At 33.4% G+C, this 21,528-nt stretch overlaps 1 protein-coding gene across 2 annotated transcripts; it reads left to right on the top strand.

Moving 5' to 3' along the window:
• Positions 1 to 4,254: 4,254 nt before the first annotated feature.
• LOC132644709 (carotenoid 9,10(9',10')-cleavage dioxygenase 1-like) lies at positions 4,255 to 20,043 on the top strand. 2 transcript variants are annotated; one of them, XM_060361315.1, is made up of 14 exons: positions 4,255 to 4,469; positions 12,212 to 12,282; positions 12,483 to 12,497; positions 13,220 to 13,331; positions 15,171 to 15,270; positions 15,448 to 15,510; positions 15,823 to 15,933; positions 16,488 to 16,672; positions 16,806 to 16,944; positions 18,244 to 18,364; positions 18,443 to 18,544; positions 18,782 to 19,033; positions 19,514 to 19,625; positions 19,769 to 20,043. In XM_060361315.1, the coding sequence occupies exons 1-14, from the start codon at positions 4,425 to 4,427 to the stop codon at positions 19,796 to 19,798; spliced, it is 1,458 nt and encodes a 485-aa protein (XP_060217298.1). In that variant the 5' UTR covers positions 4,255 to 4,424; the 3' UTR covers positions 19,799 to 20,043. The 2 variants fall into 2 exon arrangements, with proteins under 2 accessions (XP_060217298.1, XP_060217297.1); XM_060361314.1 differs by lacking the exon at positions 4,255 to 4,469 and adding an exon at positions 11,069 to 11,355.
• Positions 20,044 to 21,528: the final 1,485 nt, after the last annotated feature.

The raw sequence follows: 21,528 nt of genomic DNA, 5'->3' as shown, positions 1-21,528 counted from the left end.
CTTTTGAGAAATATTTAAAAAATTAAAAACAAATGTTGTGAAAATGAGCGGCAATTTGTACGTCGTCTTTAATTAACAATTTTCCCGAATTAGACGGAGCGGGATATGTATTTTCTTTTCGAATCAAGTTTGTGAAAGTAAATAACTCGCAACTTCTTGTAATTATCAATTTTCACAGAACGTCAATTTTTGCAATTTTCTCGGGATTTTGAAATTTTAATTTTCTGAGGGTGCATCCTTGCTTCGCCTTTGACTTAGAAATTTTAAAAATTAAAATACGCGTCTTATGCGGTGCAAATTAGGTGTCAACATTCAGACTCTGACTGAGCTTTTTGTCCCACTTCTAGGAGATCTGTCACGTAATATTTTATTTCTCTTGGTGGTTGTCCCATTTCTTGGAAGTGTAATTAGAAGCAACCAACCATCTCCCTTTTTTCTGCTGAGGCTGCGTACAGGGCACTACGCACAGTGGTGGCTGAGATCTATTGGCTCATTGGTTTACTTGGTGATTTGGGGTTGTCTGTTACTGCTCTTATACCTGTATACTGTGATAGTCAAGCTATCTTAAAAATTCCAAGAATTCTGTCTTTAATGAACGTACAAAGCACATCGAAATTGACTGTCATTATTTTAGAGATTGTCTTCATGCTGGTTTAATTACACTTCATTTTGTTAAAAATGCAGATCAGTTAGCAGATATTTTTACCAAGGCATTGCCAGGTGTTTCTTGGAAAGCTTAGTGTGTTTACACCCTCCAGCTTGAAACTGGCCTCGTTCACACAGGCCCAACAACTGAGGGACCAATTACCCGGTTCAGTTGAGCGTTTATTTATTTGATAGCCTTACTTTTTTGTAATAGCATAGTCCAGTTTTGCAATTTCTTCTTGTTGTATATAAGCACAGAAAGGTTCCAGATGTAAATAACAATTTCATTTCATTTCATCATATAGAAAGTATCTTCTCCTTTATCCGTAAATTCTCTCTCTTCTTTCTCTTTGTTTTCTCTTTGGCAAACTCAATTCCTGGTTCGAACAGTAATCACTGGTGCCACTTTCATGATCAATTCGTGAATAACATTATTGGTCTTCATGTCTCTCACCATATTTTGATCACTTCTCGAATTGGTCTCGTTTGATGCTATGCCAAATGGTGATCTAATGTATTTCTATATGTGTTTTGCGTGCTCTAATGTATTTCTATATGTGTTTTGCCACTTCTCCTTCTATGAATATATGTTGGATTGAGTCTCGTGTGGGTGACCAGCAACACAAACAATCAACGTTATAATTATTTCCAAATCCAAAAAGTGCTTCATTGAAAGGAATTTTGCTAAGGCAAAGTTTCCAACTCAAGAATGATATATTTTAAAAAGCATTGCTTTATGCCATAGATTTACACATGAAAGGATCTTTAGGTCTGCATAGTTTAATCACCTGTCAAGCAATTCTGTTCGAATAGTTTCCATCCTCTGAGCAATTCCAAATTGCATATGTTGATAATAAGTTAACTTGAATCGGCTTATTTATTTCATTTCCGCATGAATTTGATGGTTAATAATTTGTTAAAGGGTTGTGGATGGTTTGCTTATTGGATGAGGGTAAGTGCCTTCACGGTTGTAATTTTAGGTAGTGACACATATGTGCAATGTCAGGAAAGAAGAGGTCTCAAAGGGATGGTGTTGTTCATGAGATCAAGGATGCTAATTTGAAGTCGCTTGAAGTTGGATGCAATGTTAGAATAACAGAGCTGACAATTGATGCAACTTTAGTTGGATCAAAAGTTGATAGGGCAGAAGTTTGAATGATGCGTTGCCGGCACAATGTTGTGCGATCTATTGAATTATCATGAAGCATCGCAGCAACGGGCAGATCCTACATCGACTTTTTATCTAATAAATGCATCCCTTTTAAAAGTCGGGGTTTGTTGCACATATTAGCTCTAGAGTAGATATCATGTGTTAGATTTTTTCTTATTATGTGTAATACAAAATTATTTCAAGCCCATAACTTGTTATACTTATAAAGGATATTGTACAAACTTGGCACCTTTGCAATTTGTTCAGCTAAACTATTGGGGCCTTGGGGGTTCAATATCGAAAAATTCTCGACTAGCAAAATATGTTCCGTTAATAAAAGTATATTAATAAAAGGCTGAATACATAGACAATTCCCTAAACTTCTTCCAAAATTCCATTTAAGCACCTCAACTAAGAAACTTTCATATTTAACACTTAAACATTAGTCAAAGTCTACCTATTAGACACATATTGCTGACATGGCATGGTATGTGTTTGCCGTTTCTTTCTAGCGCGTGAAGTAACTTTAATCTTCTTTTCCTTTAACCAAACACCCTCAAACAGTCCTAAACCAACTATAATCCCTCCTCTAGATGTCTCACTATCTTTGATAATCTGCGACCACCGTTCGCTGCCGCCACGACCATCTCTTGAGAGAACAAGAGAATCCAAGCAATGGAAGTGCTACCAGAAGCTAAACTAAATTGAAGAATTCATTCATGTGGCTACTAGAAGATGGAAGGTGGCCTATATTAAAGGAGTGAAAAATGCTGTTAATTTTCCGGTCATCAATTCAATAATCCAACAGATCTGGCAGAGCTATATATCTGATGTGGAAGCAAACGAATACCTTATAGCAGTGGCTATGCTGCTCAATTCTCGAGCAAATTTCACACTACAAAATGGTGTTCTAAAATATAAAGGAAAAATTCAGATTGAAAAGGAAGGAAACTTGAGGAACCCCCATTTACAAATTGTTTTTCTGTTCAAAGGCTGCTATGTTAAAGAAGTAGCTGAATTTATTTTGTTAGCACACCGCTAATGACAGTTCTCCAGTCATGTGGTGTAAAAATTGGATGATGAAAAATTGAAACCATTGCGGCAAAAGTAGAAGTGAAGAAAAAAAAATGTGAAAATGATTGGGAGGGGCAGGGGAAAGTGACGTAGCAGAGGGAGAAAGTGGTGGAACTAATTGGTTGTGCAGGTAAGGAGGGATTACGGTGGTAGAGTCAAGGTGATTATAGAACGACTAAATTCAGACGTGCACCTTTTCTTTTCTTTTCATCTTTTTTTTTTTGTTTTTTTGTTTTTTTTGTTCCTGTAGCTTTTTTTTCATTGGCTATGTTGCCACACAAGCTGCGTTTGAAATGTAGGCGCCTAAATGTTTTGGCTGATAGTCAAAAGTGTGTCTAATAGGCACACTTTGACTAATGTTTAAGTGTTCAATAGGAAAGTTCTTTGATTTAGGTGCTTAAATGGAATTTTTGGACAAATTTAGGGGGCTGTTTATGTATTCAGCCTTAATAAAATAATAATGAATTTGAAATAGTTACTAGTATTAATATTAAATTATCTTATTTGCAATCACAATTTTATAAATGATACAAGTAAATGACACCAAAATAATTAAAACCCTAAAATTCTACAAATGTAAGTGCATTTTTTTTTTTGGGTCAGTTAGTGAGAACTTATAATTAATTTTAAAATAAGGAAAAGTGCAAAAAGGTTCTATTCTCTTTTTTGGGGTTTAAATCATGAGGGACGTGGCCTGTGTCTTCACCATCTAACCACAAAGATAATAGACAAACGCCATTCCACCACAAACTGCCCTCTCTCAAACTTCAACCGGAAAATTGAATATTGCTTTATCGGTTTCATTTTATATATTAGTATTTTTTTAAAATCAGTTTACACAAAATATTTTGTTACATTTAAGAAAATATTAAAAAAAAAATCATGATATTCTCTTGTAATATAAAAATATTGTGATATGTTTAAGCTCAAATTGTTTAAAATACTGTTAACAAAATATATCAAAAAAAAATCATTTCAAAATTTTGTACATAATCAAATAGGGGCAGATTCGGAATATAACACGTTGATTCACGTGAAATCAATAGTTTTCAGCATACCATATTTGTATATGTATTAAAATATCCGCTAAATATCTGCAAGTATTTCACTATGAATTCACTTATCATTATATATTAACTTGAGGTCGGTGTAGAACCCATAAACTTTAGATCTTAAATCCGACAATATAATCAAATATTGTTATGTAAAATAAAAAATAAGGTGGAAAAACCGAAAAAAATCTGAGACACAAAAAGAAAAGAAAACAAATCAAAGCACATCATATATATACAACAAACACTAAAACTGACACAGTACATGACTTCACTTAGATTTATATATTTGAACATACTTTTTGCAGCTTGAGAATTTATGGGGGAGAAAAAAGACGAGGGGGTGCCAATGGAGAGGAGTGAGGGGGGTTGGGTGGTGGTGAAACCAAAGCCCACCAAGAAGTTTGGAGGAAAAGCCATTGATTGGTTAGAGAAAGTGATAGTGAAATTAATGTACAAAACTGGGCCTTGCCATTTTCTATCTGGTAACTTTGCACCGGTTGATGAAACACCCCCTTAAGGACCTTCCTGTCAAAGGTTACTTACCTGTAAGTAGTCAGTCCCCCTCAATTACATTCCTTAATGGTTTTCCATCCGGATTTAACTTATATATATTGATAATATGTTACAAAAACTTTTTGTACTAATAGTGTATCTTAACATGTTGAAATATGTAGGGTGCTTATTTTCTATGTTACTGACATGTTTTAGTATGTGGTTTGCTTCTTGTATATACTTCAAATTCCGTTACATGTAGTTATTTTTTGGTGATTATCATATAATTAGATTTTAATTCAAATTAGCTGATTCAAAGTAATTGATAAATATTAAGTCTAATAAATATTTTTAGTGTTGAAACTGATTTTATAAATAGGCAATTACATATTTAAATAGAAGTGTCGAAATTCATAATAAGCAATTAATGTAATTGACAAAAGGTGTTGATTATAAGCAAGTGTTATGTTACATTGACTACGAGTAGAGCTGTCAAAATGGGTTGGCCCAGCCCAACCCAACCCAGCTCTAAAGGGCCAAAGAATTAAATGGGTTAGGATGGGCTGGCCCTTTTAATTGAAGGGCCTACAAAATGGTAGCCCAACCCAGCCCTAAGTGTGCCGCGGGCTAGGACGGGTCAGCCCCTTAAGTTTTTTCGTCTTCCGAAATAACATTTTCTAATGATTTTTGGTACAATTTGAACATGAAACTTTTGCAATATCAAATAGAATCTTCTACCACCCATTCTTGCGCAAATCCATATCAAGAGAATAAATATAAATTATTATTTTTAATCACTAATTCAGATCACGTTCAAAAGAAATTAAACATAATATAAATTCTAAGACTAAAAAGTATTACTCCAGTTTCTAATTACTATTTAGTAGTAAGTACATTCTTTTTTCTCATTACTTTTTATTTTTTTGTTTAATTTACTTATATTTTTTTTTTAAATTTAATTATTTATTATTCTTTTCTGGCCTCAAGGGCTAACCCAGCCCAACCCTTGAGGTCGGCGGGCCAAGAGAGGCTGGGCTTTTGAACCTCACTTCTATATGGGCCAAAAAAATCTTAGCCCAACCCTACTTAAATAAAGGGTTGGGTTGGGCCGGCCAAGCCCATATTGACAGCTCTAACTACGAGTGTGTCTGTCTTTAAAGTCATTTCCAAAAACTACAAATTAAAAGTAAATGAAAAGGTATCTGTGAAGGAGAAAAAGGAGCACCAGTAATGAAACTCAGATATTTCTCTGTCTCAATTTATGTGATACACTTATTTTTATATTTAGAAATAATTTAATTTAAAATTTCCTCTTTACCTTTAATGAAATGAATTACAGTCACACAAATATATATGGCTTGTTTTAGACCACAAGTTTTAAAAGTCTTCCTTTCTTTCTTAAACTTCGTGCCTAGTCAAAGTATATCACATAAATTGAGACGGAGAGAGTATTAGTGATAAAATAGTAAAAAAATATGATTAAATTAAAAGTGCTTATAAGCGACAAACTCATAAGTTAGGGATGATCAACTTATGATTTTTAGTTAATTCTTGGCTTATAAACACTTTTGATGTTTACATAATACATGAATAAGTCAAAGAGTGTTTATATACTAGTTTGATGAGCTTATAATCTTTACTCAAACACCTTAAATTTCATAGATGGTCACATAACTATCATTTTTTTTCACCAAAGTCACGTAACTATGTTCTTAAACACAAAAGTCACATATGACATAATTATCACTTTTTTTTTAACAAAGTCACTTAACTATGTTTTCTAACACAAAAGTCACAAAACTTTGAGCTTACTAACACAAAAATCACACTTGTCAGAAAATCCAACTTCCGATGGGTAATATATTTTTAAACTTTTTATTTTAATCTATTAAATACAACTATTAAAAAAGAACCGGCCCGATCCAAAACTCATATGCAGAAATTAAAATATTAAAAAAACAGAACCAATCCTTCCACCAAATATACGATTCTTCTCTCTATAGGGGCATTCAAGCAAAAAATGTGTGGAAATAAAAAAGTTCATTCTAAAATTAACTTTTTTTTAGTGTGATAACTTTTTTCGGAGGTAATAATCTTGTGTATAAGTTTTTTCAAAATTTTCTCCCTTTTAGTATTTTAATATGTGCATATGAGTTTTGAGTCGGGTCGGTTCTTTTTTATTGAGTTTATATCAATTAGATTAAAAATTAAAAAAGAATAAAAAATATTACCCATGGGAAGTTAGATTTTTTGGTAGGTGTGGTTTTTGTGTTAGTTAGTTCAAAGTTTTGTGACTTTTGGGTTATAAAATATAATTAAGCGACTTTGGTAAAAAAAAAGTAACATGACTCTTGTGTTAGACAATATAGTTAAGTGACTTCAGTGAAAAAAAATGATAATTATGTGATCATCTATAAAATTTATCCCTCAAGCACCCTATATAATTGAACTTTTCTTATATACATTTTAAAAAAAATAAAAAAAATGATGCATTATTAATTCTAGAAGCTGGCGCAACAAGGAGCAACTGGAGAACAATAGACCATCAAGTGTCTTTGTATAATGCCCCTACTTTTGTTATGTATCAAGTATTTGAAGACATGGAAGAGAACTATACCACTGAAAAAGTATCTTCAATGCTTGTGGTCAGGGGCGAATTTATGTATAAAAAATGGATCAGGTGAACTCATGGTCACCCGACTAAACTTGATATATTAGGTGTATAATTTTTAAATATATCTATTATTATCTTAGTAAACACATGGTTAAAACAGATTGAGTAGAGCATTGGTCAAGTATTGAGTTTACTTCCTAAGGTCTTGGGATCAAATCCTACTTACTGCACTCTTGCTTCTTTTTTTTTATTATTTTTTTTTTATTTCTAAAGCATGTTTTCCTTTGTTATTTTATTTTCTTTTATTTTTTAATTTCTATTGCAGGTTTTCTTTTTCTTTTTTTTTTAATTTTAGTTTTAATCCTCCTCTTTTGTTACTATGCATCTCCTTGATGCCTTTGTGAATATAAAATAATTTACTTCATAAAAAAAATGTAATTAATTATCTTTTGCTCGCCAAATCGATGTCATTATAATTTTTTTTTATCGTATCTTAAAAGCAATGGTAAACCCATTCTCTTGAAATCCTTAACTTGCCTCTGCTTGTGGTAATCTAGTAAAGTTAGAAAATCTAAGTGTGATCAACGCTCACGTAATAGCTACCAAAGCGTTTGTTATATATAAATAAAATTTGTCTACCGGTTCAAAAAAAAAAAAATAGAAGCTGGCATTAGTCGTTTAATTCATTTTAAAATTACTCAACTGTCAGAAACGCAATAGGACTAGAATAAACACCGAAGATTATGTCAAGTGTCTTGACTATTTCTAGTTCTCTCTATAAAATGAGACAAACTAATTGTTTCTTTTGATTTTACTAGAAGAAAATAAAAAATATTATTGTCTAAAGTCGAAATATGAAGAAATGACTCTTGAATTGTAAATCAAGTATATCATGATCAATTTTAATGCTAGTGGTTTGAATATTTTCTTTTATGGTAACATGAGACCAACCCTCTTTCCCTTTCAATTAAGTCTTTGGCTTAATACCCAGATAGACCCTTAAACTTGGCATGTTTTGTAAGATAGGCATATAAACTTATAAAGTGACCAGATAGACACTTAAACTTACTCAAAGTGTATTTTTCAAGTTTTTCAGTTGTTTTGAAAACAAAAACTATATTTTTCAAACACTCACAATTTTCATGGCCAAACAAGCCCTAAATATATCACAAAATATTTTTTTTTAAATGCAAAAATAAGGCAAACGCATATACATGAGACTATAAATGTGCACTTAAACCAATAAATACTCGCTAATCGCAATTTTGCAGCTTTCAATTAACTCGGTTTTTTTTTACACTTGAATAATTAAAAAACAATAACTTTAACCAATAAAAATCCTTAAAAAAAGAAATTTCAAATTAAGAAATTTCTTTTTTTAAGGATTTTCTTCTCGGCTTTACAGTTTTCTTAATTTGAAATTTCTTTTACACTTGAAATACTGAACTTAGAAATTTCTTAATTTGAAATTTCTTTTTTAAGGATTTTTATTGGTTAAAGTTATTGTTTTTAATTATTCAAGTGTAAAAAAAAAATCGAGTTAATTGAAAGCTGCAAAATTGCGATTAGCGAGTATTTATTGGTTTAAGTGCACATTTATAGTCTCATGTATATGCGTTTGCCTTATTTTTGCATTTTAAAAAAAATATTTTGTGATATATTTAGGGCTTGTTTGGCCATGAAAATTGTGAGTGTTTGAAAAATATAGTTTTTGTTTTCAAAACAACTGAAAAACTTGAAAAATACACTTTGAGTAAGTTTAAGTGTCTATCTGATCACCTTATAAGTTTATATGCCTATCTTACAAAACATGCCAAGTTTAAGGGTCCATCTAGGTATTAAGTCTTTTTTTTTTCTTATGGAGTACTTATCATTTTCAGTGATATAAGTTGGATGCTTTGATGGAATTAGGAAAGCTCCACAAATTCCTGTTACTCGTAAATTGTCCAAAAAGAATCTTCCCGAAAAGAGACGGTCCACGAAACGAGTATGTGGCCATAATGAAAGCAAATAATGCTATCTTGGAAAATAGTTATTACCCTACTTAAAAACAACGTGTAGATTGTAGAGCAATCGGAAATAAACCGTTTAAGGTGGAAGAATAATGCATAAAGAGTGGAAGAATAATAGTATATAAGAAAACCTAATTAGTTCAAAATATGAAATCAATTTAATATTTTTATCACTCTAAACAACAGACAGTAGTTAATGTAATCCTATTTTAAGAATTAGTTAATTCAATCCTTCGTTTATTCAGTCCTGGGTAAATGAAATTCGATGTTATATTTGAGACCAATAAAGTAAAATAAATGCTTTTAGTAATATTTTCTAGCCTGTAGGGAAGATGTGTCATGATGAATCATTTTTCAATATCTCGTTGCATAAAGTATTTTTTTCATGCCAAAAAGAAAATGAAGGACGTACAAATATCCACGCCATACCATGTGGCGACATATTCTATGTTCAATCGACAACCACGCAGTAAAAAATGATCTAAATATGATTTCCGAAAATAAAATACTTCCTATGAAAATCCGTTTTGCTCTCTCCCAGAATTCCAAAATTAAAGGAATTTGTACCTTTTATTTTCTATCCCAAACAATATATTATTCCATCAATTCTAATTTATGTGGTACACTTTCCTATTTAGCATGTCTTAAAAAGAATGTTATTTTTTTAATTTAGAAATAATTTAACATTATGAGATAATTTACTCAAATATAATTATTTAAAACTTATTTTAAACCATAAATTTAGAAGAAAAAAAAACACTTAAGCTACGTGTTTAGTCTAAAATGTACCAATATATTGGGGAGGAGAAAGTAACAAATATCAACCTCTTAGGCAACAAAATATATAGAAAAAAAAACCTAGAAAATAGACCGATGGATACTCAACACGTGGCAGCAGCATCTCCACAAACTTAAGGGTCAAGACCAAACTCTTCAGTCTTGTCCCTTCTCACACGCAAATGCCGTGCACTCACCAGTCTTGGGGTACCATATACTGTAGGTATGCACTAAAATATATGCTAGCTTTACAGAAAAAATAGGTGACGGATATATATTAGGATAATACTTGTTGGAGCCCCAATTTAAGAAAGAAAAAATTGAAAATTTCTAATCTAAATAAATTATAAATATTTATGTGATTATAAATTATTTAAAATAAAATAAAAAATTTAAAATTAAATTTATTAAGTTAAAAATTATATTTATGTGATTATAAATTGATAAAAATAAAATAAGAAATTTGAAATTAAATTTGTTTTTAACTTAAAAAATTTAAATTTTTAGAACGACAACATATCCCGTGTAATTTCATAAGTGGAGTCTGAGGAGGGTAAAGCAGTCGCGGAGCCAAGATTCATTAAGAGGTGTCAAAAAATATAGATATTTCACAACCCAGGTTCAAATGAACACGGGACCTTAGGTTATTTTTGCAACTTCTTAACCATTGAGCTAATCCTTAAGCTTGTGTTAAGTGGTGTCAAAACTATTATATATACCTATAAAATTCAAATTTCACTTGCAATGTAATTTTTCAGTGAAGGGTGTTGCTTGACACCCCTCGGGCATGAATAGTCCCGCCCCTAGAGTAACGTGTACTCAGACCTTACGCCTACCTCATAGAGGTAGAGAGACTGTTTCCGAAAGACCCTAGGGTCGTTTGGTATGCGGGATAAGGTGGGATATCCAGAATTACATATGAAATTAAATTTATATTGTATTTGGTTGATGGTATAAATTTATTGTCAACCAAACACAATATAAATTTAGTCTCAGACTTAATCTTGGATATATTACCTTATCCCATTAGATTATTTTATCCCACCACCCATATGAAATAAATTAGTCCAAAAATTATATTCTCAAGACTATAATCATAGATAATTTAGTCCGTGAACCAAACAAGCGGACATACTTAAAAAAAAGTATGCAGCAGGAAGGAGTACTAATTATGATTAGGGGATAAACATCTTATTGTCATGCACGTCAGCTGCGGCTTAAGTAGAAGTTTCCTATATATATATATACACACATGATACACATATAAGCACATCTTCGATCTGGTTCGTTTGAAAGAGAGTAAATTTAATGGGGATGAAAGAAGAGAATGGAGTGGCAAGAATAGAGGGAGGAGTAGTGGTGGTTGATCCAAAGCCAAAAAAAGGAGTGGTTGCAAAGGCCATAGACTTGTTAGAATGGGGGATGATCAAGTTAATGAATGACTCCACCAAACCACTTCACTATCTTCAAGGCAATTTTGCACCTACCCATGAAACTCCTCCTTTTAAAGACCTTCCTGTTAAAGGCCATCTTCCGGTCAGTTCACTTCTTTTGTATCTGCTATTAATGTGACTGGTGTTGTCACTGAAGATTCCGATTCTCATGGAAATGAAGAATTCTCTCTGAAATGACGTAGTTTGAATCAGCATAGAGTTTAATAAAGAAATTTGACTTTCCAACTAATTATGTTGATAATATTTGTATGACTATAACATTTGTGTGGTAATAAAAGCTTCTCGTCTCTTTTTCCTCAGCACCTTTGGTGGTGTTGAGTTTTTGGATATGAAATACAAGTAACCTTTAAAAAAAAAAAAAAAAAGGGCTTCTCGTTAAGGTAAGATGATGACATAAAGTTAATTGTTTCCAAATTTACAAGTGTGTCATTCTATTGGAACAGACTAAAAAGAAAAGCGTGTCACATCATCTGAAACAGGTGGAGTATCCAACGATGTTTTCACCAATTAGAAGACAAGGTTGTTGATCTTTTGTAGCTGTGTTCTACAGAGTGTGATTTTGAGATTACAGTTCATAACTCATTGGCTCATGATACGGACCAATGTGTAACCTGTTTGTTAGTTTGGGACGGGCCAACTTTCAGCTGTACAGATGAATCAATTGATATTGGTCTGCTTTGAAGGAAGGAAATGTTAGATGATTAACAAACAAGCTTTACTTCATAAAACTAGTAATCAGTTGATTGATTCTCGAGTTCCTTTTGTCCCCATAATCCTTTCATGTTTGATGCATGAAAACCGATTGGGTTTGAACAGATTCACTTTCCGTTCCTTCCTTAATACTCTAGTATAAAGGAGAATATATCTGATACAAAAGGTCTGCCTTTTATGCTGGCTTTGAAGATATTTAATAATCCATGATGAACTTTGTACGACAGGAGTGCCTGAATGGCGAGTTTGTCAGGGTTGGTCCAAATCCTAAATTTGCTCCAGCTGCTGGATATCATTGGTATTTTATTCTCTTTATAACCTATTTCCATCACTGTCTTTATGTTCCTTCAATTCTTCCCCTTTCCTACACAAAAACAAACACAATCCCTGAGGTTACATAACAAAATAATTTTATCATTCTTGCTCATTCTTTGTTAGTAAAGAGATTCTATTTAGAATTGCCAGTACTAAACTCATCTTTACTTCCTCTCTATGCAGGTTTGATGGAGATGGGTACGTCTCTTGCAGTCTTGGCTTTTCAATTAAGAGTAAACATTAAATTCTCCCAAAGCATTTTGGAAAATAAGTGCCTCTAGTACTGTACTTGTTCTGACCGAGAACACTGTCTTTGTTTTGCTGAAACTGAGCTAGATTATTCCATTTCATGTGTTTAAACGGCTTTCTGGTGTTGTTGAATGAAGCTGGCACTTGGTAATGTTTTAATGTTTCGAGAACTTATGGCTGTAGTTGTACTCTTTTCTTACCTGACTGTTTCCTATGGTTTTTCGACCTTGAGTGTGGCTCTTTAAGCTTTCAACTCAATAATACCATGTCATTTTAACAAGAGTCAGTTATGATATACAGAGGGACATGCTTGTTGCTAGATATATATTCATCGTATAAGTGATTGAAGATGGAACATTTCATAATATCAGGGCCAACTTTGTTCATTATCTGGACAATCTACCATGTCTGCTGATTAAGAGACATCATGGAATGAAAATATTTTCTCTGTAAAATGATCTTATTGGCAGCATCAATCGTGTTTATTAGTTCAATTTTCTTATTTTCCCTTCCAATAACAAAGCTAAATTTGTTTGGTGTATCTTCAATTTTATGTTTCATGTTGCTTTTGATTTGTGGAGGAGCACATGTTGAATGTGAAGAAAAATATCCTCTTCATTGTTTGACATAAAAGAAATCTGTTACCTTGATTAACTTTATTTTTCCTTCAGCATGATTCATGGCTTGCACATTAAAGATGGAAAAGCAACATATGTCTCACGTTTTGTGAGGACATCACGTCTAAAGCAAGAAGAGTTCTTTGGAGGAGCCAAGTTTATGAAGGTATGATTTGTTTTGATGTTCTTACTCTCAGATTTTCTTGTGTTGTCAATCTTTTATTCTATAGAACTTCAAACAATAAACATTTGAAGTTTCTTGAACTAAATGTATTCTTCTGTCTGTTCTTTTTTTATTTTTTGGAGAGGACATTGAGCATGTTCTAGGATCCTTTATCTAGAAGACTAGCATAAATTGTTCACTAGGTATTTTTGGGAATATCAACATGTGACATTCTGTTGCTGTATGACGTGGTCTGCAATCCTCATCTTATCGAATAACGATCATTACCAAAAGTAAGGAAAGGAAAAAGAAACAAAAATGAAGCGCCTGGTTTCCTGTGGTAGAAAACAATGCCTTGATATGAGGGTGGTCTTCTATTTTTTCCCTTATTTCAGGCATATATTCAGCTGAAAAAAAAGATTTGTCAGTCTTTAGTCCAGTACTTTGCAATTATTTTATCGCACTTTTTTATTTAATTAATCTTTGTTATCTGATATCTCACTAGGACCTCTCACATTCAGAGCAAAGAATCGAAGCAGATTATCGCATTTTGTTCCTCCTGTATCTTGATAGATTTAACCTCCCCATGTAAATTATTTTGCTCCAATTCTTTTTTCTGAATGTGAGAGCAGATAATCTTGAAGTATTCATTGGCTTCTGTTAAGTTATATAATCATCCCACATGGTTTATGTATGGGCTATCAGAAGGGTTTATTAATGTCTTGGAGTTGGATATTCCACCCGTTGCTGTAAGGTTTTAGGTTGGATACTCAATTCTTTCACATAGTATTCGTGCCAATCCCACACTGGTAAGTTTTCATGAAAATCCATGTGTATTGAGTTACATAATTGAGGCACACATGCAAGAGTATTGAGTTACATAATTGTCGTACATGAACCGTATAAGGGCTTCCAACAGGGGTTCATAAAGATCCTGGGCAACTCCATTCATTGCCTTAGCCCTTAAGGTTCTGGGTTGGATACTCGGAGTCTTTCACAACTTCCATCTTATAGCATTAAGGAGTTACAGGAAAGGTACCTTCGGTCCGTGTGTGAAAATGAGAATATAGAATACAGGATGAGAATGTTAAAAGTTCAAGCATGTCAACAATGTTCTGAAGGAATACTTAAGAGATTTTACCTCTTCTGTCGGGACTCAGTTGAAGGAGAATGTAGAGACTTTGGTACTCTTTTCTATATGAGCAATAAAACTAGGAAAACTTAAATTGCGAAATTAAATGTTGGAATATTTCTCTGATGTGATGAACAGTAACACTGCCAAAGTTATTCAGTTATTATAGTGCTTTATTGCTGGCTACAAGTTTTAGAAAGCAATTGTTTTTTTCAAAAAGTTCCTGTTAGACAATCAGAAAGCGAAGTAGAAGAATTGGGGGAAGAGAAGCTGGTCAAAATTTGATGATTATTGAGAATTCTCTCGCAGATAAAGGAATCATTATTGTATACTCAGCTTTAGAAGATGGGGTGACTGGAAAGAAACAACTGTGGCCATCTTCATCAAAAAAAAGAAACAACTGTGGTCATTCTGTCTTCACATTAGTACTATGGACATTTTGCAATTAGAATGATTTTCCACTGAAATGACCTACTCATATTTCTTGGTCTACTTGTTCTTAACTGAACCTGTCATGAATGAAAAAACGTTATAGAATGGTCCTGAATATCCAATCACTTACCTGGATTCGACTCATATCTAGTTACTTCTGATGTTAGATGCATTCTTTTTCAATGTTAAGCCATTAATTTTATTGTCCTCAACTTGATGCTATTACTCTGTCAAGGAGCCATTTCTTGTATATTATTTAGTCTTTATTCCATTTGCAGATTGGAGATCTTAAAGGGCTGTTCGGGTTGTTCTCAGTATACATTTACATGCTCAGGCAAAAGCTGAAAATTTTGGACACTTCCTATGGAAATGGCACAGGTAGGTCAGAAAGGTTGGAGGTTGAATGATGTTTCTATCTTGATGGTTACCTCTGCAACAACATTATGTTATAAATGAACTGAATCTCTCTTGAATAATGATATTCATATACGCGTGTTTTTGTATGCCTTTGCGAGACTTATGAAGAGGAAACAAACTTTTTTCACCTTCTTTCAGCTAATACAGCTATGATATATCACCACGGGAAGCTTTTGGCTCTTCATGAGGGTGATAAACCATGTAAGTCACTTGTCCATTTGATCTATTAACTGAGAAAGTTAAGCTATCTACCATCTAAATGCTTGCTAGCCTGAATATGTTGTTAAGATTCTTTGACATATTATAGTTAATTACATTCTTTCATTTATTCTGTAAGACTGTAACCTTTTAATAAATGATTTTATATGGATTTACACTGCCAAACAGTGGGTTGATTGTTTTTTAGTAAGATGGTTATTGTTGTTGAAGTTTGTGACTTTGTGCGATCGAAGGAAACAATTGGTATAATGTGTTTCCTTCTTCATATTGACAAAATGAAAATTCCTTTCACAGATGTAGTTAAAGTTCTGGAGGATGGAGATCTACAAACGCTTGGCATGCTGGATTACGATAAAAGGTTGCAACATTCCTTTACTGCTCACCCGAAGGTTGACCCAGTGACTGGTAAGAGAACAGTTGCGTGAATCTGCTAGTAATTATGGAAATAAATGGGACATGCTTTATTGGTTCCAATCCTTAGTTCGTAAAGAATGCTACCTAAACTTTTAAAAAGGAACACCTGTCAACTGTGGCTATCAGCTCATCACTTCCCTGTATCCTTTCCATTAGTTGCAAAATCCTCCGAGTTGTTTCTTAAATGAACAGGGTTCTTCCTCCCATCTCAGACCCTGCTTCCCGAATGCCATATTGGTCATTACTTGAATGGAGATATAAAAACCTTTGAAATTTCCTGTTACTATCCTCTACCATATTATGAAAGTACACTTAGCTACTTAGTAGTGGAGATCACAAGGATTTTGGAACTAAGGTTAACTCGATTCAAGTTATGTAGCCTTTATTTGAGAAGAACTTGGGTTTCCAGGTGCATTTTGTTCAAGCGTACAGCGACAACCAAACATGGGTCTAAAATAAAGCTGGGGAGTAAAATATATGATGATTTATTAAATCGCAGATTGTTTTGGAAATACAAAGTTTGACTTGAACATATTTGCATGCAGGGGAAATGTTTACTTTTGGATACGCGCAGACACCACCTTACGCTACATATAGAGTCATATCCAAGGATGGCATCATGGAAGATCCTGTTCCAATAACAATACCAGCAGCTGTTATGATGCATGATTTTGCTATTACTGAAAATTATGCAATTATGATGGATCTTCCATTGTACTTCAAGCCAAAGGTATCCACCTTTACAGCTTCTTTTTTCTATTAATTTATATTATGGAGAGTCTTAGCTTTACTCTCCTGATGACAATGGCAGAACTTATTCTGATAGGGAAAATTCAGATATTAATGAGCTATGTATTTTTTAGGAAATGGTGAAAAATAAACAGCTGGCATACAGTTTTGACCCCACAAAGAAGGCTCGCTTTGGAGTTCTTCCACGCTACGCAAAGAATGAATCCCTAATCAAGTGGTTCGAGCTTCCTAACTGCTTCATATTCCACAATGGTATGAAATTTGAAATTCTTTTATGTTTTTATATCTGAAATCTGGAAGTTCATGCCCCTTGATTGAAAATAGAACAAAAATCTAGCCAAGAGGTAGATATCAGTGTATAACTATTCACTTCGTTTGATTATTTTGAGGAGCAAGTTTCACTTCAATTGATAATATATCTCCATTAAACTGGTTACAGAAAGAAAAAAGGAGACATGTAGCAGGTTTATTTCCAATGATGTTTTACATTATGTCCTTTGCTTTTTCTGCAAAAAATCTCCTTTCCTAAGCTGTTGGATGGTTAACATTATTTGCAGGAACTTTGTAACTCTTAATGATGATAAATTCAGGCAAATTAACTTCATTAACATTTGAGTGAGACAACCAACAAAAGAAAAAATGAAAATGCATCTTTTGGCTGTGCCTAAGAAAGTAAGCATTTGATGGCAATCATGGCTTGGCATGTGCGACTGACCTACATTCTTTGGCCTGATAGGAGTGCATTACTTAGGCATTATAACTTCATGTATTTTTCTTGGAAGGGTTTCCTGCAAATCTTATTGTGCTGGCTTAACTTGCTTCACTTCACTCAAACTGGCATGTGGCTATATTTAACTTCGCAGAGACTATGTGAGACTAGCGTTGACACATGTCAAATTATAATATGTATAGTCGCTCAAGAAAACTGATAATTAACCCATAAGTAACTTGCAGTGTACGTGAAACTTGTAAAGGACTCGATTTGTCTGCATACAAATGTGCTCCTGGAAGAGAAGTTGCTCAAGTCAGTTTTTAGTTACTCCCATCCTTTGGTGAAAAGGAATTTGAGTACCTCTTTGTTAAAGTATCAAGCTGAAAGAAAGATATAAGGGAGATTCAACGAGATTGTGTGGTCTCTAGTCCTGATGTTTGACCTTGACATATTCCCAGAGAGAGCTCAGCGGGGTACTCAGAAGTAGGTGGATACCTTGAAAAGCCTCATGCTGGGTCTATGCTACACAAAAGAAAACAAATTTCTACCAACCAACTGAGAAAAAAATTCGTTGAACCCGCTTCCTGATATACTTATAAACAACTTTGAAGAGATATATACACTTTGGACCCAGTGTAGATGGTTTGCACTTGTCAGATCGTCTTGTTAGACATAATGACACCCAACTTTGAGTAACTTCTATTATAGACTGCAAAAACACAAAAATGTGTATCCTCTTATTGGACACCATTATTCATAAACCTCAACGAATCACAAGATATAAATGCTTTAGTCTTACTAACCGATCCAAACTGAGTTTTATTTAATTGCTTGACCAGCCAATGCTTGGGAGGAGGGAGATGACGTGGTCTTGATCACTTGCCGCCTGCAGAATCCAGATTTAGATGCGATTAATGGAACTGAAAATGAACAACAGCGTGACGGTTTCACAAATGAGCTGTAGGGAAACTGTAACTTGATGATCTTAATTGACCTTCAAATCTTTCAATGCTCTTTGACTTTAGTCATATTTGTCAGGTATGAGATGAGGTTCAATATGAAGAATGGTCTAGCATCAGAGAAGAAACTGTCAGAGTCTGCTGTTGATTTTCCACGGGTCAACGAGAACTACACTGGAAGGTCAGCTGTTACAAAAGTTTCATTTTAATTCTGAAATTCCTGCACCACATAAAATATCCAGGATGTGGATCAATGGCTGCTAAAATGCTGCATAGGAACACCTTCATCTGCTGTCTGTCTCTCCCGCTTTGTCTTTTGTTCAGTGTTGAGAGAATGCTTGCCCCAATTTTTGTGATTTGATCATCTCAATTTCATTCCTTATGTCATCGTAATGCTAGTGACTTTTGCAAAATTTAGGAAACAACGCTATGTATATGGAACCATTTTGAACAACGTTGCCAAGATCACAGGAGTTGTCAAATTTGATTTGCATGCGGAACCAGAGACTGGAAAAACAAAGCTTGAAGTCGGTGGAAACATTCCTGGAATTTTCGACCTTGGACCAGGAAGATTTGGCTCAGAAGCAATATTTGTTCCCCGACAGCCTGGGACAGAATGTGAAGAGGATGACGGATACTTGATATTGTTTGTACATGATGAGATCACTGGGTACCTCATCTATCACTCTCTTGCATTGCATAAACGATTCCTCCCATTGTTCTCATACCTGTGACCGCTCCCTCATAGATATCTTTTATTAACATTTATATATGTGATAACAAATTCTTACTTATGAAACACCCATAAAAGGACTTCTTTTGGAACTCTATATTCTTTCTCTCAGTCATTGAAAACCATGTGGCGACCCATCTTCCTGTATGTAGTAATTTTCATCAGTTTTCTCAGCAAAAGTGTAGCCCTAATACATATCTACTGTGCCTAAACCTGAAGTGGCTCTCTATAATCCTTATTTACTTAAGATACAAATACTCGAAAAGGAGAATTCTTCTTGAATAAAATCTCAGCCCTAGATAGGTGAATGACCAATGTATTAGCCTTTCATTTCAGGGGAGTAATTGAGGTTCATTATTTTGTGCTAGAAACTTGAAATATTCTCTGACCAATTCCATTCTCTGGTACATTATGCAGACAGTCATCAGTGAATGTAATTGATGCGAAAACAATGTCCGCTGAACCTGTGGCAGTTGTTGAGTTACCCAATAGAGTTCCATATGGTTTCCATGCCTTTTTTGTCACAGAGGTGAGTTGACATACCATTCTTTGACATTTTATTTTGTGAACCTGTGGGAGTTCCTGTAGAGTTGCAATTTGCTGTTTCTTTCTTTTTACATTTTGGTTTAAACTTGGTCCCATGATCTACTCAATTCATCATCCTCTGTACAGGAACAAATACAAGAACAAGCCAAACTGTGAGAGGTATTTGTGAAGAGTGGATCAGCAAGCCAGTCCATTGACAGCATGCAACTCTATTCTCAGTTGTCATCATCAATTCTGTGATTTATGTAACTATATTCATACATAGTACCAGTTAAAAGCAGGTGGTTACTGGACTGGTGACTAGATCATAATAATAAAGTATTGTTAAGCCTTCTGGAGATATATATAAATATATGTATCTACACTCATTATACATATAAGAATGGAATTGTTAAACCTCACCAGTACCCCTTTATGTCTAAAGCTTAAACAAATTAAGCTAAACTAGAAAAGTCCAAAACATATAGAGGGACTTTTCTATCTCTATTTTTTTTTTCACCCAACTTCCAAAATCAGATATCTGGGTGGGGATTTTGGAAGTTGTGCCCAATGTTATGATTAGACAGAGTGTGATTCTTGACTTTCCTGAGTTTTCTCCAGGCACTGCAACATGTAAACTTACCAGTCTGGCCTGCAGTCAATAGGGAAGTCTATCTTGCTTCTATAATTTGTAATGAAAATCTAAATAAAAAGGTAGAGCAATGTCAAATTTTATTTCATGGTTAAAAAAGGTTTCTCCACATCACTCATTCATAAGTAACAAAGTATTCTTCAAATCAGGGGCGGACGCCGCTTACTCTTACGCGGAACCAGAGATTTCATTAAGGGATACACAATTCATAAGAATAGAAAAGTGTTTCAAGTTAAGGGAATTTAACTCTTGTACTTAGCAAGCAATTTATTATTTTGTTACTTTTAATATACATGTAAAATAAGTAAAATTTCTTAGCAAGTGATATCATATATTCATATGCCTTATCGGGTTCATGTGAACCAGTACTTTTGATGCAAAACATAAAATTATATGTAAAAAGTTATAAAAAAAAGATGCAATGTATAATAGATATTTAACCAAATCTTTTAAATGTAATGAGTTCAATGCTAAGAACTTTAAATATTAAAACGTAAATCCTGGATCTGTCCCTACTTCAAATATAAAATCTTCTTATATGTTACTCTGTCCGTCTCAAAAAGATTGTTTTGATTTGACTTGGTACGGAATTTAAGAAATAAAAAAAAATATTTAAAATGTGTGGCTTAAAACAAACCTTAGATATTTGTGTGGTTTTAAATTATCTCATAAAATTAAAATATTTTTAAATTTAAAAATATGTCAAATCTTTTCTTGACAAACTAATAAAGAAAATAGGACATTTTTTGTGGGGACAGAGGGTTATTTGCTAACTCCTCGTCTCCTGGATAAGGTAAGCATTACCAATGGTGAATAAGACACATTCTAAATACAAATCATAGGATGATAAACATTTTGCTAGAAAATAATAAGTTAGGGGGTAAATCACAAAAAATTAGAGAACAGGACGTAGATTGAAAAATAAGACATACTATATTAGGAGTGCAAAATGCAAAATATCCCTTCCGTCTCAAATTATTTGTCGTGTTTTTGTTTTACAAGCCCCTTAAGAATATTAATTAGGAGAGTAATTTGACTAACTTTGCTCTTATTTATGTCTAAGTTATAATCTCTATCCATTAAATGTTTACTCTATTTATATGTCATCTTCATTAATGACAAAATTTTACTAAGAATAAAATGGAAAAAAAGTAATTAATTGTACCTTGAACTTCTCAAATGATAAATAATTTGAGATAACTATTTTTAGTAACCACGATAAATAATTTGAGAGGGAGGGAGTAAAAGTAGTGTG

Source organism: Lycium barbarum, chromosome 6 (assembly GCF_019175385.1).
Source record: "Lycium barbarum isolate Lr01 chromosome 6, ASM1917538v2, whole genome shotgun sequence".
Classification (NCBI taxonomy): Eukaryota; Viridiplantae; Streptophyta; class Magnoliopsida; order Solanales; family Solanaceae; genus Lycium; species Lycium barbarum.
The sequence above is the reverse complement of the archived record's forward strand: the minus strand, read 5'-3'. Positions and strand labels throughout refer to the sequence as shown.

What these genes read in the sequence shown, in the direction of transcription:
- LOC132644709 (XM_060361314.1), top strand. Translation starts at nt 11,128, where the DNA reads ATGGGGATGAAAGAAGAGAATGGAGTGGCAAGAATAGAGGGAGGAGTA. An exon ending in TCATGAGGGTGATAAACCAT is followed by an intron (nt 15,511 to 15,822) that starts GTAAGTCACTTG and finishes TTCCTTTCACAG; the next exon opens with ATGTAGTTAAAGTTCTGGAG. An exon ending in ATGCCTTTTTTGTCACAGAG is followed by an intron (nt 19,626 to 19,768) that starts GTGAGTTGACAT and finishes TCCTCTGTACAG; the next exon opens with GAACAAATACAAGAACAAGC.